At 50.1% G+C, this 24,750-nt stretch overlaps 10 protein-coding genes across 10 annotated transcripts; 2 read left to right on the top strand and 8 right to left on the bottom strand.

The window, feature by feature from the left end:
- Positions 1 to 120: 120 nt before the first annotated feature.
- N7509_004607 (MFS transporter) lies at positions 121 to 2,048 on the bottom strand (the record flags this gene model as incomplete). Its single annotated transcript, XM_056629244.1, has 8 exons — positions 121 to 576; positions 633 to 1,120; positions 1,166 to 1,251; positions 1,312 to 1,394; positions 1,448 to 1,518; positions 1,574 to 1,748; positions 1,808 to 1,928; positions 1,999 to 2,048. 8 exons carry the CDS (start codon positions 2,046 to 2,048, stop codon positions 121 to 123), a joined length of 1,530 nt encoding a protein of 509 aa, XP_056488546.1.
- Positions 2,049 to 2,828: 780 nt separating this feature from the next.
- N7509_004606 (uncharacterized protein) lies at positions 2,829 to 3,578 on the bottom strand (the record flags this gene model as incomplete). Its single annotated transcript, XM_056629243.1, has 2 exons — positions 2,829 to 3,276; positions 3,361 to 3,578. 2 exons carry the CDS (start codon positions 3,576 to 3,578, stop codon positions 2,829 to 2,831), a joined length of 666 nt encoding a protein of 221 aa, XP_056488545.1.
- Positions 3,579 to 4,203: 625 nt separating this feature from the next.
- Positions 4,204 to 7,753, bottom strand: N7509_004605 (bifunctional cytochrome P450/NADPH--P450 reductase; the record flags this gene model as incomplete). Its single annotated transcript, XM_056629242.1, has 4 exons — positions 4,204 to 5,771; positions 5,821 to 6,807; positions 6,872 to 7,555; positions 7,633 to 7,753. 4 exons carry the CDS (start codon positions 7,751 to 7,753, stop codon positions 4,204 to 4,206), a joined length of 3,360 nt encoding a protein of 1,119 aa, XP_056488544.1.
- An 826-nt stretch (positions 7,754 to 8,579) lies between these two features.
- N7509_004604 (GroES-like protein) lies at positions 8,580 to 9,561 on the bottom strand (the record flags this gene model as incomplete). The annotated part of the gene is made up of 2 exons (XM_056629241.1): positions 8,580 to 9,287; positions 9,325 to 9,561. The coding sequence occupies 2 exons, from the start codon at positions 9,559 to 9,561 to the stop codon at positions 8,580 to 8,582; spliced, it is 945 nt and encodes a 314-aa protein (XP_056488543.1).
- A 723-nt stretch (positions 9,562 to 10,284) lies between these two features.
- On the top strand, positions 10,285 to 11,160 carry N7509_004603 (alpha/beta fold hydrolase; the record flags this gene model as incomplete). Its single annotated transcript, XM_056629240.1, has 1 exon — positions 10,285 to 11,160. One exon carries the CDS (start codon positions 10,285 to 10,287, stop codon positions 11,158 to 11,160), a length of 876 nt encoding a protein of 291 aa, XP_056488542.1.
- Positions 11,161 to 11,357: 197 nt separating this feature from the next.
- On the bottom strand, positions 11,358 to 12,671 carry N7509_004602 (Acyl-CoA N-acyltransferase; the record flags this gene model as incomplete). Its single annotated transcript, XM_056629239.1, has 1 exon — positions 11,358 to 12,671. One exon carries the CDS (start codon positions 12,669 to 12,671, stop codon positions 11,358 to 11,360), a length of 1,314 nt encoding a protein of 437 aa, XP_056488541.1.
- A 752-nt stretch (positions 12,672 to 13,423) lies between these two features.
- On the bottom strand, positions 13,424 to 14,243 carry N7509_004601 (uncharacterized protein; the record flags this gene model as incomplete). Its single annotated transcript, XM_056629238.1, has 2 exons — positions 13,424 to 14,037; positions 14,141 to 14,243. 2 exons carry the CDS (start codon positions 14,241 to 14,243, stop codon positions 13,424 to 13,426), a joined length of 717 nt encoding a protein of 238 aa, XP_056488540.1.
- Positions 14,244 to 15,567: 1,324 nt separating this feature from the next.
- Positions 15,568 to 16,044, top strand: N7509_004600 (uncharacterized protein; the record flags this gene model as incomplete). The annotated part of the gene is made up of 3 exons (XM_056629237.1): positions 15,568 to 15,597; positions 15,648 to 15,855; positions 15,926 to 16,044. The coding sequence occupies 3 exons, from the start codon at positions 15,568 to 15,570 to the stop codon at positions 16,042 to 16,044; spliced, it is 357 nt and encodes a 118-aa protein (XP_056488539.1).
- Positions 16,045 to 19,591: 3,547 nt separating this feature from the next.
- N7509_004599 (uncharacterized protein) lies at positions 19,592 to 21,117 on the bottom strand (the record flags this gene model as incomplete). The annotated part of the gene is made up of 2 exons (XM_056629236.1): positions 19,592 to 20,856; positions 20,973 to 21,117. The coding sequence occupies 2 exons, from the start codon at positions 21,115 to 21,117 to the stop codon at positions 19,592 to 19,594; spliced, it is 1,410 nt and encodes a 469-aa protein (XP_056488538.1).
- A 988-nt stretch (positions 21,118 to 22,105) lies between these two features.
- On the bottom strand, positions 22,106 to 23,620 carry N7509_004598 (putative nucleolin protein Nsr1; the record flags this gene model as incomplete). Its single annotated transcript, XM_056629235.1, has 2 exons — positions 22,106 to 23,011; positions 23,078 to 23,620. The coding sequence occupies 2 exons, from the start codon at positions 23,618 to 23,620 to the stop codon at positions 22,106 to 22,108; spliced, it is 1,449 nt and encodes a 482-aa protein (XP_056488537.1).
- Between the last annotated feature and the right edge of the window lie 1,130 nt (positions 23,621 to 24,750).

Genomic DNA, 24,750 nt, shown 5'->3' with positions numbered 1-24,750 from the left:
AGACTCAATCAATGAGTCATGTCTCTCGTTGCGGTCCTGTTGTGCAACCTTCCTAGCCAGGATCGAGCCGTCCATCTGCGAATTCTCTTTCCCCATAAAAGAAACACAATAACCATAAGGTTATTGACAAGGAGAACGCCACCAAAGATACCTGATATCACGACAGCATATCCCCCTCGATAAGATCCAATCAAGCAAATATGATCCCATCCCAAATGAAATGGCCTGTTTGCCCAAATTCATCGCGATCAACATCTCCGATGTATTAGCATAATATGAGTCCACTGCATAGGCAAGCGTGAACGTAAAATAAAAGTATGATCCAAACTGATTCATCGCAACACCGGCAAAATATCCAGTCCAGTGAAGGTCGCGTTGGGCTGTGAAACCGTAGACTATGAGACCTGCTGGTGGTAGGAGGAGAACCGGGAACAGAGCTGGGAGCCGCATTTCGGCCTCGCGTATTCCGTTGTTACGTTTCGTGCGATATGCAGCCAATCGGTCCGAGGTTGATGTCAGAGGGAGAGCAAGGAAGTAGCCAATAAAGCTTGCGACTGCAATGAGGCCAGAGTTTGTCTAGTATGTTTAGTCGACTTCAATAAATCGTGAATTTGATGGAACATTACACTTACCTCACTCCAGTTATAAGGCGGTGCTGTTATTTTTATCGGGAAGGTATAGTTGAATGCGAGGGCCCCCAGCCCAATGTAAAGACCGTATGTGGCGATGACCCAAAACACAACGGGCACGAAGAAGTAGGTAAATGAACGCAAGATTGTCATGAAAAATTCAGGTTCATGGTCAATCTCGCCCCAGAGTTTTAGTGTTTCCAAGAATGACTTCCGTCGTGGAACTGAGGTTGAAGATACATTCTCCAATTGTACGGGTGGCTGCGATTTCTCACCGGCGATCTCTTTTGCCTGAAGGGAATCAGTCGAGGGATTTTGAAGTGGCGATTGCTGAGGGCGATGATAAGTAGATTCTTCCACGAAAAAGAATGCCATGATCAATAATGCGCCAGCAAAGGCAGCTTCGACGTAAAAGAATAATCGCCATGAGTAACCACCAGCCAGCATATATCCGGCATAAAGAGGACCAGTCGATCCGAGGCAAAGGCAGACTGCATCAAGTTAGTTGAGAACACTTCCTTGGCGTTTGAACCTACTAGTATAGTACCCGATTCTCTTTCCACGCTCATGAAGATAGAAGATATCGTTCACCACTTGTACCGGTAAGCTTTCGCATACTCCACTGTTGACGCAGAGTTAGCTGTATGTATTTCGAGTCATGCTGTTAAGGTATAAGACCAACCTCCCGAATCCATGGAAGACACGAGCAATCATCAAACCACGATAACTAGTAGCACGAGAGGCCCCAATTAACCCAGCAAGGAACTGTTCAAGTTAGCCTTCTCTCCCTAATATCTGCGAGGTGTAGAGTTATGTACCGTAATCATAGACAGGAGTGTCACCGGCCTTCTTCCAATTTTCAGATACATAGGCACCAGAAGAAGTGAGCCTGGAAGTAATCAGCACAATCGTCACTTTACCACTTTCATCCGGACAAGACCTACCAAATCCAAAAGCTAGATTCGGATACGAAATCAAGCCCGAGGCTTCCGCTGGTGAGATCCCAAACTCCTCACTGTATATGCTGATATAAACCGAGGGCCCAGTTAGGGAGCTATTGCCGAGAAAAGAGTAGACAGAGACGATGATCAAAATAATATTTTTCTTCCAACCTGGCCACTGTAGTGCTCCTAATTAGCACTGAAAGCCTTTGGAAGATGCGAAAAGCTTCGGCGTACTTGAAGTGGATCATTCGGGTCTTCAGCAGGGACAGGGTATAAAGCTTGTCCATATGCCGTGTCATCCCCCTCTGCCGCACTCAGATCAACAGTGCCCGGAATTTCACCTTCGTGTGCATGACTGTATTATTGAATCTCGCATCAATTATCTTGTCTTGGAATTCACTCCATTTTCCCGGTGGAAAACAAACCTGTGAGCAAGATGCGGCCGTTTACCCGCTTCGTTGTTGCCTTCACCCATGTCGATAATTGAGCCGAGAGCCAACTCAGAGGAAGGGAGCTGTCACTACCAAAACGGAAGAAAAGTCAAAAGACAAGGGATGATCAGAATTACTTCTCCGAAGGGAATTATTCCTACAGGGTCCAGCTTCTAAATGATGGCTATTTACCCCCCTAGACCCTAGATGGGGCCCAACAGTCTTCCCCGCACTGCCTCCACATTTTACCCCGGATTTGTACCGCTCAGTGGCTACAAGATCGGAAGCTTCAAGGTCAATGGGCGAGGCCCCACACGGGATACTGGGGCTTTGTGGAACATATTGATCAAAAGGGCATCCCTGGGGGATCAGCTACTGATATGACGTTAAGACTAGCACTGGTAATACCAGATGTAGAATAGCACGATCAAGTCAATTGGTCCTTGCTGTGATGCTATGAATGCATTGGAGATCTGGGGAATCTTTCGGAAATGATTTGTTTAAATACGTGCTCGCCATTGGATAAAATATTAGATAGCACTCTATTAACACCTTCCGTGGCAGATCTTAAAGAAGTGATCCTGAATTGACTAGAGCTGCCAGCTAGTCTTGTGATATTAAACGACAGAAAGTGAGTGGATGCACCCTGCCAATTTACACGCTTTTGTAATATTGTTTTCCTCGCGCGGATCTTCAGGATAGAAGCTTGCTCTTTATGTAAACAGATCCTATACCAATTTCAAAATTGGTGGGCCGACCTCTGGTGGTTCATCATCGCATCTCATTCCATCCTTCGAAAGAAATCCCCCAATTGCCTCAAAATCTCAAAACCTCAAAAGTGCATCCATATCATACATCGTAAATCCCTCATGAAAGTGTCCTGAAGCCGGTATTTGAAAGTCTTTATCGAGTGGAGAAAAGTCACACGATCGCCCAGTTGCCATATTTTGTGCGGGCAGTCCGAGGGCATTCAAGATTTCCGGCGCAGCTGAATCCACCGCATTATTATCTCCTTGGTCTCCGGTGGTGCTACTGTCTTCTTCGGTATTCGAATTTTCCGTTGACGCATCATCATCATCATCATCATCCTCCTCCTCGGGCGGAATCAAATTCATAACCTCCGCAAACATCGAATACACGGCGGCCCATCGGGGAATTTCGTGATCGATACCACGTGGTAAAGGTAGGTTATATGCGTTTCGGGGGAATTGCGAATCGAGTGTATTCTGGATCTGGTTCTTCCGAGTCTTAACTTCACCTTCGTCGACAGCGCTGCGACAGAAGAAAAATAGATTGGTTAGTTCAATTCAAGCTTCTCGGACAGAATGCCGTGTCTGACATGACTCGAAGACATACCGATTTACGCGTTCTCGAGGTACACATCTCTGATTCTCCTGGCAGCAGTATTTACATCTGTGATACGGCGGTGCGGGAATGCAGCGCTTTTTCCGTTCGTAGCAGGCTTGACAGGCCATTCTTTTGTCTTGGTTGTGACTGTGACTGTGACTAGCGGTGGACTTTTGGACACCTTGTGGGCCCTTGAGTTTCCGCAGCTCCCGGGGTGTCGTCTCCATGGCGGTCACGGTATTTGACGAGGAGATTGATGTGTGAATAAATTTGTTTATTTTTTGTAAAGGTCAGGGTCGTGTCGAAATTTTGGGAGAATCAGAGAATAATAGGGGGGAGTGTAAGTATTTCGGAGAAGAAATCCCGACTGGAATTTGGGTGAGTCGCACTGACATCCTCGGCCGGCCGGAACGCTTCGCTCTGGGGTCAAGCGGGGACTATCGGGGGCAAATAACTCTATTTCCAGGGTTTTCAGTGGGCACTCAGTGGAAAGGAGCGATAAGCTGGTGGAGAAGGTGACATGTTTGAATTGGGAAGTCCGGTCAGACAGACCAGATCAGACCAGATGTTTAGGAATGGAGACTATTTACGGTTTCATCAACAATGTAATTGGTTCAGTCTCAATATCCTCGGGGACATAAGAGATGATATGCATCAAATATTATAAATCAGAAAACTGCGTCCTTAGGTACTCCCAACGGTAGTAAACCTCGGATCGGACCGTAAAAGACCTCGGACCGGACTTCGCCAAAGTACGGTCCGATCGCCGATATCAAGGATCGCACCATCGCGAAGTCTACTCCTGACAAGTTCTTTGCAACTAAAATAGCGCCACGCCCCCTGCTACACATCCTAAGTGAAAACGTCCGTGGCATACCTCTCCTTCGTACGCAACCGATCAAAGAACGACTCAGCCGCAGCATCATCATCCAGCTCGGCGTCACGTCCGAGATAACCAAGATCCTCCCCTGTCTCCTTGGCCCGTGCGATCTTGTCATGACGATGCTCAAGGTAAATGGACTTGCAGGCCTCTCGCACACCATTTCCAACACTGGTGCTTCCGCAGACATATAGTCGCGCCATATCTTCCATGAGACCGACCAGCTCAGTCTTGTCTTCCAGCATGAGATCTTGAATATGTTGGCCCTTTCCTTCTGTGGGGCGACTATAAGCCCACCGGACCTCGACAGCGCCCTGGGTAGCCCACTCGGCTAGCTCTTCAGCATGGATGTCATCCACGCCCTTGGTTCGACATCCGACGTAGAGAATGGCCTTGGCAGGCTTATCTGAGGCGGGAAGGTCGTCTGTGGATGTGGTGCCATTGCGACCGCGAATACGCTGGACGCGATCCATGATGAAGCCGCGGAAAGGAGCAAGGCCGCTTCCGGCACAGGCCATGATCATCGGGGTTTGGAGGTCAACTGGGGGCTTGAAACCGGAATTTGAAGGGCGGACAGTGATGTGCGCGCGCTCGCCGGCTTGGAGCTCAGACAGGTAATTTGAGGCGACTCCGAGGTAGTCCTCTGGTGTTTCGCTTCCTGGCTCTGTTGGGCCTGATAGGGCGGGGGCACTGAGGACGGAGAAGGTGATGGAGCATTCGGATGGGTCGGAGAGGGGAGATGAGGAGATTGAGTATTGGCGCACGCGCATCGGGGGAAGCATGCTGAGGAAGTCGCCAAGTGACAGCTTAATGGATGGGTAGCGCATCAGTAGCTCGAGAGGGCTGACGTGCTTGCGCACGATCTCGGAAGTGAAGCGGCTTGGGCTCGAGGCGATGTAGCGGAGCTCTGCTTGCGTCTCAGCATCCTCGACGGCGGCATCAGCGAGGATGTTCAGGTCGCGCTTATTGGCAGGTTGAGAAAGCTCAACATAGGTTGACAGTAGCTCGAATGCGGAGATGGGTGTGTCGATGGGGATGGAGGGAGGTGTGGATGAGGTTTTGACGGGCTTTTGAATGCGCAGGATGGCGTCCCAGGGAAGGTCAAAGCGGCGAATTGCACGACGGACAACAGGTGTCGGGTTGACTGGTAGTACTGCGAGATAGTCACCACATTGGTAGGTCATGTCGGTTGGCAGCTTGAAACGCAGAATGCGCTTAGCGGGCACGCCGGGCTTTGTGAGGAGCTGGTTTTCGACAACGAAACCCTCTTCGAGCTGGAGGCCCAAGGTGGAAGCACGCATGCCGGAGCTAACTTCCACTTGTAGTGATGCCTTGGGCTTGGTTGCTTTGTCTTCACCACCACCATACTTGGCTGTGATGGCAGGCCAGAAGGTTGTCTCACCCCAACCGTCGAAATCGGTGAACATGTCCGAGTTGGCTGCGTCGGAGAGACCAAGGTCACAGAGACGATTTCCACCGTTTTGCTTGACGAGCTCGTTGACTGCCTTTGGTATGCGGTGGAAGGTTGCGGACCAGTCATCTAACCAGATATTAGTATGGATTTATAAAAGTTTATGGGTCGTACTCACGATGACCACAGCCAAAGGTCGCATAGTTAGTTCCCTCCAGGCTCTTTCCGTCGAGCTTACTTAACCATTCAAAGAAATGTGCGGCATTATCCGGTGGCTGACCCTCATAGGAAGCAGTAATGAAAACGACCGGGTCTTCCTTCGGGATGTTTTGTGTTGCCGAGTCCAAGGAAGCTGTCTGGGCCTCGAATCCATAGCCACTGGCATCATCTGCCAATCTCCGAGCGAACGCCTCGCAAGTGCCAGTATTACTTCCGTAAAAGATATGCATAGGCTTCATCTTGCCATCCACGGGGGTCTGCTTAGGCTTTTTGGGCCGGTCGGTGACGGTCTTGTTTTCAGCTGAAGCGGTTGTACCGCTCAGAACCAGACCGAGCTGGGTCGGATCAAGTCCATCGCGTAGAGAAGCCTTAATGAAGAAGTCCTTGGGCTTGATGGTGAGAGTCTGTTTGATGCGCAGATCGTAAGTAGGGTTATCCATTTGGAAGTTGAAGTTCTGCAGCAGGATCGCAACGACCAGAAGAGCCTCTTGCCAAGCGAATGGACGTCCAATACAACCACGCATGCCGTTTCCAAAGGGCTTCCATGCGTTCTTGGGAAGCTTTTCAAAGTGTTCGTCCAGCATCCGTTCCGGTCGGAATTCGTCTGCATCAGGCCCGTACACCTTGGGATCCCGTTGCATCTTGCCTAATACCAGGGCGATGGGCTCATCTTTCTGCAAAACGTACTTTCCACCGCCTAGGGTAACGGGTTCGTCACCGGTCTTTTCGGGATTGGGATGAACGGCGATCAATGGTGCTGTTGGCTTCAAGCGGAGTGTTTCCCGCATGACGGCTGTGATGTAAGGCAGCTTGGACATATCTTCTACTGTGATCTTACGACGACCGATGACATTATCGACCTCATCTTGGGCCTTCTTGTAGGCATGTGGTGTTTTGAGAAGGAAGTAGAAAAGGAAAGACAGCATGCCGGAGGTAGTTTCGTGGCCTTTTCGTCTCATTAGCTTGGATCTCATGTGAAAATGGGCTCCAAAGGAAAAACAAAAACATACCAGCAATCAGGAAAGTAATCATGTTGTCAATAATCGACTCTTCGGTCATTCCTTTGCCGGTCTGCGGGTCACGGCCTAGAATCAACGCATTGAGAAGATCTTTCTTCTCCTCGGGGTTATCCTTGCGGGCCTGGATCAGGTCCTTCGACAAGTTGCGTAGGTAGGTGATATCATGCCAGTATTTGGCGTTCTCGGCGGTGGGCAAGCTATTCAGCAAGCCGGGGCGAATAGCGCGGCTTCCTGATCCAGCCAAGAGACCGACCATAGCCTCGACGAATGGGTGCATTTCATCATGATAGAATGAATTGAACCGAGTGCCCATAGAGCAGAGGGCAATCGTATCGAGTGTGAGACGGGTAAAGTCGTCTGTTACCGTGATGGCGGCAGTCGGGCCTTGTCGGGCCCATTTCATGACGAGCTGAGTTGCGATGTCGTACATATCATCGAACATGCCGCGAATCATGAGGGGACCGAATGCAGGTACCAGGACGCGGTGGGCGATGGCCCAGTTCTCTTCGCCCTGGTGGGCCGTGAAGAGACCATCATGGGTGCCATTGCGGATTTCCTTAAGGCCAGCAGTGACGGCCTTCGAGAAGCGATCCTCGTTGCAAACCTCGTCCACCAATTCATGAGAGCTGAGGAAAACGCGGGAGTAACCAAAAGTGGTGAGGCGATAGATGGGGCCTGGGGCAATGAGGAGAGGAGAGGAGAGGTCAGTATAGCTCGGATGAATCTCTGCAGGTAGATGGAGGTCAAGATACCGTAGTTGTCCGCCAACAGCTCGATGCTGTTCAGCGGGACTTCTTTATCGATGTCATAGATGTTGCCTAGGAAGGGAACTCCCTTAGGACCCGGAATGGGGACCTCCTTGGTCGAGGCCATACCGGATGGAAAGGGTAATGTGAATGCAATGCAATGCAATGCAATGGGATGCAGTCGTAAATGCAAAGGAGAGAGCTGGTGCAGGGTTGCACAGCAGCGACATTTAAAGAGAAGAGAAGTTGATCGTGGCGGGGTCGGAGCTGCCAACCTACCGATTGTTCGGTGGGTCACATCAGCAATACGACGACATACGAGAGCATCATATGGGCACACTAACTCGGCCCTATTTCTCGATTGATCAACTTGACCTCTCTGCCCTGTTACCCTCTCTCCACTCCTCCCAACACAATGCACATAACCCAACACGCATAACACTGTCGATCAACATCTTTTCGCGGCACACCGTATGTACTCCGTACTCCATTCTCCATGATCCACCCTTGTGCCGCGGCTCTTCTTCTGGCCAATGATATTTTGCCCTCATCAATCTCCCCTCTCCCGTTGGCTCAACAGTAGGCGGTGCAAGCTCCTCTTCTTGCAGTTCCCCCGAGTCCACCTCCGTTCCGTGTCCGATCGTCCGATCCTGACAAGGCAGGCTTCCGGCGAGACCGAGAACCTTGAAATCCGAAACTTGATCTGCACCCACTTTCTATTTTAGTTCATTATACTACGAGTAGGTAGGTACTCGTACATATTTTGTGAACATAAGATACCCGCAATTTGATTTTGAGTAAGTACGGATACCTAGGTACTAATCAGAATGGCCCCTGTACATAAACTTACCCCGGGAAGCCTCCGAGTCGCAGGATTATATATCCCACGATTTAACACTACTACTAGTACTAAGCGAGTGATTTCTAATGTTATTCAAGTTCCTCAATCAACTTCAACATCTCTTGACAACTATCTTCCCTCCCGCATCCCCCGAGTCCAGAATCCCGTGGGCTTTACGGATTTCCTGATAATCAAAAACATGCGTCGGCCGGGCATCCCACTCCCCATTTTCAATTTGATGGACGATTTGTTGCAATGGGATCTCCGAGAAAGGAAACCCGGAGCTCCCTAGAACTTTCCCATGGAAAAGACTGAAATGTACCCCAGATTTCATCTGCAGCATTGGATTAAAGTCCGGAACTGGGTCCAACCCTCCCAGCCAGCCCGCTTGAAGCATGCGGCCTCCACTTTTAGTCAAATTGATCGATTCCAACAGTACTCGATTGCCAATAAGATTGAGCACCTTGTCGAATTCGACTGTATGAATACGGTCAAGCCCAGCCTGCTCGATGATGGTTTCTGCGGCCCCCATCTGTTTAAGTAACTCAAATCGTTCCTGGCGACGGGTCGTTGCGGTCACTCGGGCGCCTGCACTCACGGCCAAATTCACAGCAGCCTGGCCCAGGGTAGAAGTTGCACCACGAATGAGAATCCTTTCACCTTTCTGGAGATCAAGAACGGTGAAAAGGCACGACCACACAGTGATATATATTTCCGGAATGGCAGCCAGTTCCTCCCAGGGTAAGCTTGTTTGCACCGCGATAACGTTGGTGACAGGCACAGCCGCAAATTCGCCATAACCCCCCCGGTCGGTTTCTTCCTAGTCCACCCATCACGCCCACTACAGTCTCACCAACTCTGAATTCCCCTCCGGGGCAAGCCTCCACGACTCCGACACATTCCAATCCAGTGATGGGGTTCCATTCATCCCATTCACCCTTGCGCATGTGCATTTCGGCATGATTCAGGCCAAAGGCTTTCACGGCGACGAGAACTTCCCCGGTACGCACTGTCGGCTTTGGAACGATTTTATGCTCTAGAACTTCGGGTCCGCCGAATTTTGTGATAACGATGGCATTCATTGAGTCTGACATTTTCGAGCAGGGTGAGTGTGACCTGGAGAGTGACCTTCAAGTTTCAAGTAGGTCTGGATGGTATTTTACAACAAGCCTTTGTGATGGAGAGATACTAGTAGATATAAACTTTTATTTGAAATGGTAATAAGCAGCACACGTAATGCTGTAATGCTTTAATATAGATACTAGCCATTCAAGTGTCTTGTTGTGCTGAATAATACTCACCAACCCCTCATCGAGGCCATAGTTCGCAGAGAATGAACTAGATCCGACCGAATTTGGTGAATGAGTTTGAAAGGAGCAAGTACTGCGTCATGAAATTAATCCGCGATTGCTTTCTGCCATCAAACTTAACCTCTCCTCATCTTAGGAGTATTGACTTCATCGAGACTCCATAGTGCGGTCACTGAAGTTGAAAGACAAGATGGCTCGCTGGGCCAATTAGAGAAGACCCGCTGGGCCGATGTCAGAGGTCCAGATGGTTCTTTCTGGGCGCGATGTCACACGGAACCCCATCCAACACAGCTGAAAGTATGGATCTCCACACTGACCGGATGTGACCGGACGTCACAAATGTCATGCAGATGTTACAAAAAAGATTGATTTAATTCCTTTTACACAATTTTCGAACGTATATTTTTCTTCTTTCGTCAAAAAAAACCTTTGCATTGGTCTTCAAGTAACAACGCAATCGATTGTCATTTGTAGAGCTGTTTGAATCTGCCTCAACAAGCCACAAAAATGGGTGTTCAGAAATACAAATCAGTCAAGCTTCCTTCTGGGACGAAGATGTTCTACCGTGAGACAATGCCTGAGAAAGAGGCTGATTCTCCAGTTATACTCCTCCTCCATGGCTTTCCCTCTTCGTCTCACCAATTTCGCAATTTGATCCCTCTTCTCGCGACAACATATCGTGTAATTGCTCCAGATTTACCAGGTTTCGGATTCACCGAAGTGCCACCGGACTTTGTCTATACCTTCAACAGCTTGGCAGATTCTATTGAGAAATTTGTGGATGAGCTCTGCTTACTAAAATTCTCCATTTACATCTTTGACTATGGTGCGCCCGTCGGTCTGAGACTGGCACTTCGTCGACCAGAGGCAGTTCAAGCCATCATATCTCAGAATGGAAATGCCTATGAGGATGGGTTTGGTGATGTATGGGCTCCTATCAAGGATTTCTGGGCTAGTGGGAATAGCACAGACGACCGGCAAAAGATTTCTGCCACAATGCTCAGTTTTGAAATGACCAAATTTCAATATGAAAATGGTACACCTGATATTGGGACCATCGCACCAGAATCATATCATCTCGACCATGCTCTCATGCAGCGACCAGGTAATAAGGAGATTCAAATTGATCTTTTGAAGGATTATGAAAGCAATATACCATTGTATCCCAAATTTCACCGCTACTTTCAAAAGAGCCAGGTGCCTCTTCTTGCGATCTGGGGTCAGAATGACGTGTTCTTCATTCCCGCCGGAGCCAATGCATTCAAAAAGGATTTGCCAAAAGCCGAGGTCAAGCTTATTGATGCTGGCCATTTTGCTGTGGAAAGCCATACCGATCTTATTGCTTATCATATGCTGGCTTTCCTGAATAAGCATATACTTTAGCCTAATTCCCCACATGTGTTTACTACAGGACTCAGCTAAATGTAATAATTGTACCGACACTGATATCATTCTGCTTCATGGGTTCCACGCCAGCACAAGAGACGGCAGTGTTACCGTCACCTTTATTACTCTTGTATTTACCAAATCATGTACACATGCGAGTCTATATGGAAATATTTACATCTCACACCGTCCCCTCAATCACAAACCTCAATAACCGCCCACATAACAGTAGACAAAGCTTCACCCCCAATCTTCTCCATAACCCTACGACTAGCAACATTATACTGCGCAACCTCAGTATGCACCCACCCCTCAATATCACCCACCAGCTTCTCATCCCCCTGCACATCAAGCGCACTTGCTCCAAAGACACTATCAGCAACTAAACCCCGGCGCATAGTCTCCTTGGACAGCGCAAGCGCCAGTCCCTTCCCCCGATGCGCCTCTTCAACATGCAACGTCGACAAAGCCCCATCGAGGCCCAAAAATGCCCACGCAATGGGCATTTCCTCCCCATCTCCTTCTTCGGCCACGTCCTGCTGCGAATCTACATAGATCGCTGAGCCAGGCATCAAACGCAACTGCGCTCGAGAACGGGGAATATGCGTCCGGCTCTGAACAAGATCAAGCTGTGAATCGAGAACACCAGTCTGACCCTCCCGATTATGAAACCGGTAACCCGCCGGCAAAGCTGAGTCAGTGTCTTGGGTAAACGCCGCGCGTTGGAAGAAGAACTTGTAGTAGGGTGGGTCGTCGAAGCGATGGACCCGGAGCCCGGGTACTGGGGTCGCGGAGGATCCGTCGAGGGCGTTTCTCGAAGCGGCGAAAACTTCCGAGCCTGTTTGTTGTAGGAGGCTGAATAGGGCTGTGTGGAGGGTGCCGAGTAGGAAGGCTTTTGGCGGTGGGGCGGGAATTAGGGTGACAGCTTTGATTGCGCTAGTGGGCTTGCTATTGGCGGTAGTAGATCCATTGTGAGATGTCTTCTCGGTTGGAAGTTCAGGTTCAGGTTCAGGTTCAGGTTCAGCTGAGAGGGAAGCTAAATAGGTCGGGAGTAGATTGATTTTGATGTAGACGAGTAGCGAGACTAGTTGGTCACGGACGGTGTCGAGAACAGGCTGGGGCGCATCGAAGGTGGAAACAACATAGGACGGTGAGGAATTATTGTCTTCGGTACCGTCGGTGCCAGGGATTGTGTCGACGATCTTGACCGGCTTATTTGACGTGTGTCCTTTTTCCAGACTAGAGTAGACGATCATTTGGGTCTCGCGACCACGGAAAAGATCCACTCGCGCAGCCAGCCACGGCGCGTCGTCAGGGGGACGAGCGCCCGGTGGGAAAGTGGCCAGGACCCTGGCGGTCGGGGTTGGATGGTGGACGCCATGCTGGATGCGTCGGACGAGTGAGATGGAGTGTGGGAGATGCGCCGCGAGACATGGCAGGATTAGCGCATGCGCATCGTGTTCGTAGATGCTTCTGGTGGTTGTTTGGGGTTGGGCTCCCGCTGTCATTTTGGTCAGGACTGGGTGGGTTGGACCCGAGTACCTGGTTCTGGGCTTGGGTGGATTGGGTGGATTGGAGCTGTCAGTTCAGCTTTGGGAATGAACTATTGAAAGAGCATTGAAGAAACTTGAAGAAAAGAAGGGGAAGTGACAGGTTGACGTGTGAGTCACTCGGGGCGCCTAAACGGGATAAGGCTGATCTATGGAGGACACCGTCGTAACCTCGGTAAATGGTAGAGACTAACTAGTTTATATTAATTATACTCCGTAATATGATGTTACTATTATATTATCTTCGCGACCATAGCTCGATATACTAGTATTTACTATTTGTCATGCTGTGGCGGTGCGGACTATTGATTCTGACAGGCTCCACAAGGGGTTGGGGTTGGGCGATCACTGTCAATGATGCATTAGGGTTAGGGGGCGATCATTTACATTTGACATTTGGTCTATCTCGTGGTAGCCCAGCCATTCGGTACGCTTTACTGGTCACAGATTATGGAGGAGACCGAATATTCAAGTGATAAATCGTGGTATTTGCGCCGGGTCCAACGCCTAGTCCAAAGACCATCTGCAACGCCGGAAAATAATCCTCGCACGAGCCTTAGTTTTGATCAAGGGAAAAAAAAGTGACAGAAAAACAAAGGAAAATAATCAAGGAAACTCGTCAATGCTCATCAAAGGGGGTGGAACTCTCATCACCACCCATCCATCCATCCATCCATCCATCAATGCATAGGATCCATTTACCACCCCCTTTACCACGGACTGCGTGCCCCCACCATCCAATCCTCCATTGCTAGCCACTCACTCCACCGGGCCTCTGCGGCGCGGATCTCATCCTCAGACGGGTCACGCAGAGGGCGTAAAAATGGAGTCTGTTCGTCGGGCAGGATATCATAGGAAGCCTTCGTATCCGCCCAACCACTACTTTTCGCCGTGAAAAGGTAATTAGTGCGCTCTTGTTTGTAAATACAACCAACACCTGCTTCCCAGTCTGGGCCGAAGAAAGCAAGCATGTTGACAGGCGTGTCTTGCGCAGTAATAATTAAACGGCGCACGTAAGGACGAAGAGAGATAAATGAGGTGACAGGTTGTGAGTTGGTCGGGTCGACGGGATGTTGAACAGGTAGACGGATATTAATAAAGGCAGCGATAGACTGGACAGTCGGATTGAATTGGCTGGATTCGACAAAATGTTGCAGACAGGTCTTATAATGGGTGTACCAGCCAGTGGGGTCAATGCGGCCAAACTCGCCAAACTCCGAGTCGCTGTCTTGCAGGATGGATCGAGAGTTGGGATAAATCATGCCCTGGTCGAGGGAGGGCTCGCGTCTATGCGCGGAGCGTTCAGCTTCTCGCTCGAGAGATCCTGGAGGGGTGGGTCTCAGAAAGGGTTCCATGAGGGGGGAGTCGAAGAGGGAGTTGAAGGGTAGTGTAGGATGAAGGATTTGAATCTTAGGAGTAGAACATACTTGGAACGGGTTGCCCTTGTGAAAAGGAAGCGCGCAGGTCGATATCCATACGTGGTGAGTTTTCCCAGCACTCTCTTCCGGAACCCTGCATGCTCAGTGACATGTTCGATCATGGATATAGTATGGAGATAGCTAGTGGAGGTGGAAGTAGTATGACTGTATAAACTCTTGAGTCTTGAGTATGAGACTAGTTCAGTACATGACTGAGGCATGGGTGGGAGGCATCCTTATACCTTTTAGCTCCAGCGATCCCCCGCGCCGGAAAGCCCGACAAGGGTCGGTGTGCCTAAGAGATTTCCATCTGAAGATCAAGGGCGGACTAGTTCGGCCCTGACGGGAGGAGTGGATCAAGGCACGAAGCTATCGAGTAAGGTGAAAGCCACAGATTAACACGCAGCACCAGCCACGGAGAGACCGAGTCTGTGGCTGTACAATCCCTTTGTCTTTGTCATCACAATATATGGTCGAGACTAACCATTCTAGGCCTAGTGTACTAGTGAGTGACTAGCGTCAATAGTGCAGCCACTATCGAAGACATACGAGTAGCACTGGACCTGTGCGACATCTGGAGAATGGTCGCGGATGTATTCGGTGATCGTCAGGTATCTGGATTATTCATACTCGCACTTTTATTCCAGGTGTGAATATTGTAATTCACGACCAAAGTACCGAGTACTGAGTACGAGTACTGAATACATTACGGAGTACGGAGTACTCCGTACTCCTACTCCACTACATACCCTAACTACGAGTATCCCACTCCCTACAGCAACGTGCACGCAGCCTGCAAGGGGGACACGAGAAGGAAAAAGAGCATGAGTGACTGGGATGAACCTGGAAAACCTCGCTTACTGACGTCTATTATTACTATAATTATTACCAGAATTATCATCCCATCATCAGCCCTTCGCACTCCACCTTCTGGCCCTAAATCTAAATGGCCAGTCACTAGCGAGATAGATTAAAGCTGACCCTCCACCCGATCCGATCTGATCTGATCTCGTATTGCGCTCGGTCACCCCGATTCATTCCCCTGCCCAGTTGGCCCCCCATCGTAATTTCACCCAATAATAACCTTCGTTGGCTCGATAATCATATTCCCGATTTCCTGGACATCATCGGCCTCCACTTGGGGCTTGCTAAAATACAAATCATCTTCAATTTGACGTCCAAGCCCCCCGCTCATTCCCTTTTACTTTATAATGCAGCCAGGTCCGGTCATCTTGCATCTCACTCAATCTCAACCTGCATTTGCACAACGCAACACAGACCGAACTTGCTCATCAAATCGGTGCAAAGCCTCTGTGCAACGCATCTGCGCCTCTGCAACCATCTGCAACCCATCTGCACCGCGTTTTTTGAAACAACCTCGGCTTTCCCCCCGCATTCCACCCGCACTGTGACATAACACATACATTCTTTCCACAATGATCTACAAGTCCAACTACGAACTTCATGTATGTTTTCTTCCTTCGCCTCGTCACAGCCCAACTCTAACCATCGGCAGTCCCGAGAGTCTTTCGACAGTAGACGCTCACCTCCACCGGAGGAACTTCTCTCCCCGTTGGCAACGCTCTACCCGCATGTCGCAGCTCTGCAACCGCAGTACGACCCTACCAGCTGCACCTTCACCGGTTACCGCCACACAGGCTATTGGGCCGCCGCTTATACGACTCAACCACTCGATGAACCGACTTTGACTCGCCGTCCAAGTGGTATGTTCATGCAAAGAACTCGGCCTTTTTTTCTACTTCAAGTTCACTCTTGCTAACTGTTCTATCCCAGAAAATCTATCTTGTCGGTTTGTTTCCAAACTACGTCGCTTTCAATTCAAACGTCGGCTGCTCAGCCGGGACGATTTTAAACATCGTCGACAATCGGAGGCGACTGCATACACCGCATGAACGGCATTCTTTCCTTCTCGAATCTTTCTCTTTTCTTCAATTCTGCATATTCAGCCAGCGTACACGACCGATTCTTTGCTCCTTGGGGAATACTTTCGAACCCATCTACTTTCTTCGACCTCTTCAAACTTGAACCGACCATGACATTCAGGTCTCCCAGTGCGGGCGCCTGATCTATTTTTGCTTTTTCTTCTCCTATGTCGTCATCACTCTGTTTCTGTTTTTCTCTTTCGTTTCAGCAAGGTGTTTTGGTTTGCATACTACCTAAGTGGTAGTATAATTGGGACGGATCATGGACATATTTTTGTGTATACAAATACAAGCAGAACATAACAGAATACTGTATACGAAGTACATAGCTAGTCAATATTGAACATTCAACACTGAACATTGAACACTAAATCCAAGCCACTTTCCCACATCTCAGTAAATAATAAAAGAAAAAATGAAAGCAGAACGAGCATCCCGACCGCAAGGAACCTACACACCAGCCGTAAAACTGGAACTGAATCTCCACCTTCGGCACTCGCAGTGCGGCGCCAGTGCAACCGTAGCAGCTGCATAACCAGGGAACAGGGACAAACAGAAGCAAAAATAAAATACTAGTATCAAATCCCGGCATGACTCGCATTGGCGGCCCCTCACGCAGATCATCGCGCCCGGCGTCTGACCTCACACTGCTCTCGGTCGAAGCGTGAATCTAATCCGCTACACTAGCATAGACAAGGTAGCGATCGACAGATATCCGCACTCAACAAACCCAAATCGAATCCCGTGGGCACTCGTATACTCCGTACTCTGTACTCTGTAGGCTGGCACGGAGTAGTCTAGATCAGCGCTAACAAGTGGAGAGAGGGGGAGATGGGGAATAACAGCAAACAACAAGACTATGGAGAAATGAACCCCCCCGATCGCGCCAACCGTGGGTTTGGATCGAGGATCATTTATCTCAATGAGTTGCCAAGGCTCGCACTAACTGATACTAGTCTCTCATCAAAACATTATCACATCACTTACTCCCCTGCGGAGTACAGTACGATGCTCAGTGCTCACTCATCCCTAATCCTTCGCTCCGCGCATCTGGTCTGAGCAGAGGCCCGACCCGTGCCGATCCAATAGTGCGCCCCAGTCAATTGCAAGGTATTTGAGATTCTGGGGAGTCCAGTCACCCAATCATTCTGTGTGGAACTGGGCGTTTGTGCCCTGCTTCTGTGTTACGATGCGGGCGGGGCTTAATAGTGTTAAGGTATTTGAATTGAGGTGCAGGTGCAGGTGCAGGTGCAGCTTAGGGACGGAGTACCATCCCCCCTACAAGCCTTGCCTTCAAGTTATTTGCTCGCCTCACTTTTATTATCGTCTCATGTACTATCCCATTATCGTCATGTCGTAGTGGATTCTAGCCCGTTTGAAGCCTGATTTTAATTCGATATATTCTACCATCGGACGAACGGAAGGTGATGGCAATGTTGACTTGGAACAAAGTACTAAGTCGATCAGATGCTCTACTATCAACTAGTACGAAAGAAAAAAGAGAAAAGGAGTTGAATGTAACTTGAAATCAAATCGAGCATCCTAAGATCGACTCGAATGGGAATCAACATTCCCATATCTCTATTCAATGAAGAAACAATCACATCCATCTAGCCCTCCATCCCTATTGAAATCAGGCAGATCGAGCACCAGTAAATATGGATATAATACCATCTTAAAGTAAATCTTGCAGGATCAAACTTAACCTAACACCAACACGAGGCCAACCTGAAGAACCCAGCCAAAAGCCACAGCACGAGACAACCCTAGAGCTCGAATGCCTGAAGAAAGTCTGGCCAGTGCCGAAACAACCTGAACCAACCGGCCTCCTCGTGCCCCTTACATCCGACATCAGCCACAGATCCTTCCAGTCTGGGAAACAGTAAACTGTGGCGCGGCTGCATTAGTCTAGAACTATCACCAGCCTTACGCCATCGTCTCCACCGTACCCTCCAGGATGCCCCTGGTGGATGCCCAGGTGCCAGTGGGACCGTGATGGATGGATGGGATGAGATAGGATCATGGAAATTGATCTCCAAAAAAGATTGATAATAACACACCAAAATATTGCGGGTGGTTCCTGCCTAGGGCATATTTTTGCCCTTCATTTTTAGTTCAAGTTTATATTGGCGGGTGTCTTTTCCATGGTTGTTTTCTGTGGCTCAAAAGTCCGTGTCATTGCTTACTGTTGTGGTATGAGACGAAGCCTAAGATGCTGGCTGGCACGGTCCTATTTTTACCACCGAGAGTTTATAATTCATGCTTGCAGACTAGGAGATCGTCATCCATGCCACAGTTCGTACTTCCAAGGTTAACCCACCCTTATCACCACCCAGGTGGCTGTAGATGCCAGTGTGATATCGAATTGATTAGTGATTAGGATCAGTGGAGACTGAGTCGATCAAATAGGTTCTATGGAGCACAAACAGTAGTCTAGTCTATTCTAGTCTTGTCGACTCTCATCGAGCCTGATCTGGTCTACTCCGTAGTATGACCCCTCCAAACCCCGACAAAGTTTCCTCGGCTTTTGGAAGAGTGTTTTGCTTGAAAGTTTGTACCTGGCTATTTTTGTCGAGTTGCAGATCTACCACTTGCATTGAGTTGCAGGCAGGGGGGGGAGGGGAGGGGATGATCGCCCTCGGCCTTGGCCTCGGCTTTGACTCGGTCGGGTCTGCTGCTGGCTCGGTATCGTTTACGGAGTACCTTACGGAGTACTCCGTGCTATCTTTTTCTATCGTGGGTATGTACTCGCTCTCTCTTTCAGTATGCGTGCATATTTTACCTAGGTATACTCCGTGGTACTCGTACGCTACTTGCAAATGGATAATGCATACTACGCAGTACGTAGTACGTAGTACGACTGTACGATGCAGCAGGCTAGGGTCTAGTCCACGTAATAGTGCAGTACTGAAAACTGATCGTTCTCGTGCTCGTAATCTACGAGTTGAAGTACATTCTCGCCGAAACTTAAGGCCTTAGCTACTAGTTACTGAGCACTTCCTGGATACTATAACTCAATATTGAAGGGTATCAATTCAGGTCGACATCACCTCCATACCACGGCCACCTCGAATGCTCCCTATAAACTCCAGAATATAACTCGGATAAAAATGCCACAAGCGTCAAATAAAGATAAGGGGAAGGGAAATGAGAAAGGAAGAAAAAAATGGAGATCAAAAGATCAAAAAGAAAACACCCAATTTTTGCAGGTGGCAACTTGACAAATGCATACCAAATACGGGGCGCACAAAATCACGCAATAGAAGGGAAAGAGGAAGAGAAAGAATGATCGGAAAAAGGAGAAGACGTCGTGAAAGAATGAGGGGAGGGGGAGGGAAGAAGAGAGAAAGTGCATCATCATAACGCAGACAAGCTGCGCGAATCCCTCCGTCAACATCAACATCGTAAATCGCTCTCATTATATCGTTATCATTGCCGTTGGAGTTTCACGTAACTTATGTCATGGAAATGGGACTATACTGGTCAACCACGCAAACAACCCAGCCCAATTCACAATCTAGGCCAAACCCGCAGAGCCAGCAGCAGCAGTCCCCCACCGGAACCTCTTCAGTCCACCGCGAACAGCCTCCTGCCCACAAGCAGCAGAAGATCGTGCACCGGGGACACCCCCATCACCCATAAGACCCATCTCCGTACGCCCAACCTCCCGACCGAGCATATACCCGGCAGAGAAGCTGATAGCGGAGAAGAGGACAACCACGCCCGCGCTAATCACCCATGTCATGACGGTTGGGCTGACGGGCGTGTTAGTGGTGATGGAGGTCGGGTCTGCCAGGCTGTTACGCCGACTCTTTTTCGACGAGAGGGTACGGTCTTTTGGTGAAGTTGAGCGTCGCTTGGCCTTTGTGTTCGCGGATAGTGGGCCGGGGGAGTCTGGGGAGCGGGGATGTCTTCGGCGGGGTTGACCCACTGATGGTGGGCTGGTTTCCGTGTTCCGGGGAGAGATGTCTTGATCCTGGTACTCTTCACCACTTTCTTCTCCCATCGCGATACATTCGCCGACTAGTCGGAACGCAGCTGGTTCTGTTGTCGGGCCAGATGGGCCAGGGGGTGTGCTTATAGGCTGGGAGTCTGATTTGGGCAGGCCGCGGGCAGCAGCTGCGCATGAGAGGAGAGTTGATAGACTGGCGCGCAGTGCGGCGTCATGGTCTGCGTGATGTGATGGTGAGAACATATTATATGGACTATGCTGTGATGATTGCTGGGAGCGACGGTATGGCCGGGTACTTGGGTATGATTCTCGGCGAATGGAAGTGCGCCGGCTAGAGGTTGATAGGACGCTGGGCTGGGATCGTCGGGACTCGCTAGGGCGGGTCCATGATGGATCGGATGTGCTTGGTGGATGACTGAATACATTTGGTTGGGGCACGAATGGGGATGGGCTTATACCCATGCCCAGGGCAGTTGAGGTATCATCTTCATCGTCGTCGCTGGAGGCGTCGTCATCGGAGTGGGAGGGTGCAGGTAGCGGTGCGCGCAGGGCGGGGCCAATATCTTCATTGGAACTGCTCATGGGAGGATCCGACTCGCTTTCACTTTCTTCGTATTCTTCTTGGCTGCTGCTCGCGGTGTTGGAGGAGTAGTCTACCTGCGCGGTAGCCACGGCTGCGAGGTGCTGCATTCGTCGGCGTCGACTGCGGTATTGCTGCATGCCTCCCCCGCGATGTTCCACCTCGAGACCGGTTGTTATTATATCGTCGCTCGTGGCTGCTGAAGACAGAGAGGAGGTCGAGGGTTGGGAGGCGACCTCGATCCAAGAGTCTATATAGTAGCGTAGTGAGTACATTATTATGTTGCGCAAAAAGGTATCCATGACGAAATCCGATCGGCAGGGGGAGGCTGGCAGGATATAAAAGGGGAGAACATGGAATACATACCTTCTGATCTCATGGGCGCCGCACCGGATGGTCGAGGCTGACCAGGGTGACCACTCTGATCGCGCGGATGGCCATCGCGCATCAGTTGACGGGCGGCTCTTGGCTCGCGCACCTGACCGAGCAGGTCGCAGTGATTCGGTTGCATGGCCAAAGAGATAGATCAAGTGGAAGGAGGGGATAGGAGATAAGAGTCAGATAGAATAAATATGAGAATCAGAATAGAAAGAGGGATGTCATCCAAGATCAGGCCACTCGGTCCAATGCGAATAAGAGCGGTCAAGCGTGGGGAAGGACGAGGTTATCTTATCAATGTGGAGACACGGCGATCTTCCATCACTGATGCCCAAGGTTGCCCAAGGATGGCCAGGGAAATGAGAGTTGGCTGTCTTTATTCTGTCTTTTCTGGGATGGTGAACAGATGGAGTTTGGCAGCCATAGGCCAGTAGATGAAAGCCGCGATGGGAAAGTCGCAGGCAGCCGGGTAGAGTAAAGGGAAAGGAGAAAGGGGGGAGAGGGCTGAGGATGAGGTGATCAGCAGACAGAACAGGTGATTTGCAGCGAGGGAGGGGAGAGAGGAGGGGTACAAAGAAGTCAAAGGGAGTATACTACATAGCAGAAGTATCCTACGAGTACTAGTAGTATATCTGCAAAAATAGGATAAATACGAGTCTAGAAGAGCCAGATATCATCGCGGATACATTTACTTTACTTTGATCCTTCAAATAAAAAATAAAAATAAAAATAAACCCGAGTCGCACGGTCTAAGATGCAACAAGCAACAAGCAATGCGAGCGATCCCACTGCGGGGGAAGGTGGAGCCACACGGTGAGCAGTGGCAGTATTTGTTAGCAGCAGGACTAGAGTGGTAGTATCTGCCGGATACCTACTGTACACTATGCAAGCATCTATGGAATGGAATATTGAATATTGAATAATGGATTCATATGAAATTACAGTTCGACCTATCATGCAACTATCGAGACATAAAACAAAAAACTTTTTGAAAAGAAATACCCAGCCCGAGGCTCCATTACACGCATTGAAAAATCGTAGGGGATATTGTGGTCAGTAAGCAAAGCAGCAAATCAATCGTGGTGAATCGATGGCAGAGAGAAAAGGCAAAGGCAACCTTCTTAGAAGGAGATCTTGGTACCCTTGAACTCAGGGATGGAACCCTTGGCCTTGTTGAGGCCACCGCCGAAGCCGCCACGGCCACCACCACGACCACCGCCACGGCCGCCGAAACCACCGCGACCACCACCACCACGGCCACCACCGCGGCCACCGAAGCCACCACCACCACCACGGCCACCGAAACCACCGCCGCCACCGTTGGCAGGGCGAGGGGTGCTGAAGTCCAGACGCAGAGCGCGGCCCTCGAGCTCGAAGCCGTTCATGGCACTGTGAGCAGCCTGGGCCTCCTCAACGGAGGAGTACTGGACGTAACCGAAACCCTTGGGGCGGCCAGACTCGGGGTCAGTGGGCAGGCGGATGCCGAGGATACCACCGTGCTCACCGAAGGAGTCACGGAGAGCATCCTCGGAAGCGCTGAAGGGAAGGTTGCCAACGAAGAGAGTGTCGGAGGCGGGGCTGGTGGAGTCACCGAAGGAGCGGGCACGGTTCTGGGTGCGCTCGCCCTGGGGCTTGTTGTCACGGGCGACGGCGTAGTCAAGGTTGACGGGACGGCCATCGAGATCGGTACCCTTCTTAGCTTCCATAGCCTTGGCGGCATCGGCAGCGTTGGTGAACTCGACGTAGCCGAAACCGCGGGAGCGGCCAGACTCACGGTCGGTCACGACACGGCAGCCAGCGAGCTCACCGAAGGGGCTGAACTCAGACTGGAGCCAGTCCTCATCGACGTTCCAGGACAGGTTACCGACGAACAGGTTGGCGGAAGCACCCTCGGGGGCATCCTCGGTCTTGGTCTTCTTAGCGGCAGCGACGGGTTCCTCATCGGCCTTGCGCTTCTTGGAGGGCTTCTCCTCCTCGCTGTCAGAGTCGGAATCGGAGGAGTCGGAGGAGTCAGAGTCGGAAGAGTCCTATAGTGAGAAAAAAAGTAATTAGTATGGATGCGTAGCGGTGATATGATGGTTGTAAGCACGTACCTTCTTCTCATCCTTGGAGGCCTCCTCGGACTCAGAGTCAGAAGAGTCAGAGTCGGAGGACTCGGCCTTCTTCTCAGCCTTCTTGGTGGCGGGCTTCTCATCCTCGGACTCGGAGTCGGAGGAGTCAGAGGAGTCAGAGTCAGAAGACTCAGCCTTCTTCTCAACCTTCTTCTCGGTCTTCTTGGGAGCGGGCTTCTCATCCTCAGACTCGCTCTCGGAAGAGCTGGAAGCATCCTTCATCTCCTCGTCGGAGGAAGACTCGGAGGAAGACTCCTCCTTCTTGGCGGGCTTCTTGGTCTCCTTCTTGGCAGCCTTCTTGGGAGCGGGCTTCTCCTCCTCGCTCTCAGAGCTGGAGGAAGACTCCTCCTCGGACTCAGACTCAGACTCAGAAGAGCTGGAGGGAGTAGGCTCCTTCTTCTTGTTCTTCTTGGACTTGTCGTCCTTGGCAACGACCTTCTTGGTGACGGTCTTGGTCTTGGTGACACCAGCGTCCTTGGACTTGACGGGCTTGTCAGCCTTGGTGGTAACCTTGGTCTTAGACATTTTGATTCTAGGAAAGTGGGTAGAATGTTAGCAATGTGTGGTAGGACAGATGTATTCCTTCACATCCCACGTACGGAGACAGTGGTTTGATAAGATCGAGTTGAGTTTTTTTTTTTTTTTCCTTGTGCGGCACAGCCAACAAGCCCTCAATAATACCCGTGATTTGATGTGGAACAGGAACAGTGATAACCCTCAGGAATAGAAATTGCCAGGAGTGATCCGATCACAGCTGGTAGAGACCCACGAAAAAAAGCAACCCGCAACGTGACAAGAGATGAAGCCCACAGAGACCGGCAAAAAGCAGCAATGCCTTATGAAACCCACGGAGAAAAAGTCCCACAGAGCCCACAGAAACGTGCAGTAATTCAAGCCCACAGCCCTCGATGTGAATAGCCCACTAAAGTGTCTGTTGAAGTACCTTTTTTGGAAGTACAGCCCACGCAGCAGCGTCAGTTTGGGGGGAAGGGAAGGGGGAAGATGTACTTATGAAGCTTGGATAATGCCTCGAGAGAAATGAATAGTCAACACGGGAAAGTGTAGACTAAAGGGAAAAGAGGATGGATGTGAAGAGGATGAAGAGGAAAGAAAAAAAAAGGTCAGAGCAGCTGGGATGAGCTCTGATAAGAAGGAAAGGTTTTTTCTGCCGCCTCTGGAATTTTTTTTTGCAGCCTTCCGCCTGTCGAATAAGGTTAGAACCAGGCACGCCAAGGCACACTAAGGCACACAGTGGATGCACACAGTGGAGAATCCAGTTCCTATTCAGGCCCACTCACCGCTTTTACTGATGTGAGACTAGCAGCGAACACAAGCAAACCCTCAGAGAGGACCGTAATGGCAAGGGCTTGTAGAAGAGTACGAAACAAAGGAAAAGAGAAGAGATTGGGATGACTGGGTGTATATTGAAGAAGGTAACTCCTGAGCAAAAACTAGAGATGGGGTGGAAGGAAATCGCGACCGTGGTCACGTGTAACATTGCTGTTCAAACCCCAGAAAAGCCATAACAAAACCACTACCATTGGATTCTTCCCGCCACAGCAGCGGCTGAACTGCCGGGATTCCGTAATACAGTAATATCCCTTGTTAAGTTGTGCTTGGACTTGCCTAAGAGGAGGTTCACCTAGTCCTAAGTC

The sequence above is a fragment of the Penicillium cosmopolitanum genome, assembly GCF_028827165.1.
Source record: "Penicillium cosmopolitanum strain IBT 29677 chromosome Unknown utg000006l:49.0-5199605.0:1.0-5204138.0, whole genome shotgun sequence".
NCBI lineage: Eukaryota > Fungi > Ascomycota > Eurotiomycetes > Eurotiales > Aspergillaceae > Penicillium > Penicillium cosmopolitanum.
The sequence above is the reverse complement of the archived record's forward strand: the minus strand, read 5'-3'. Positions and strand labels throughout refer to the sequence as shown.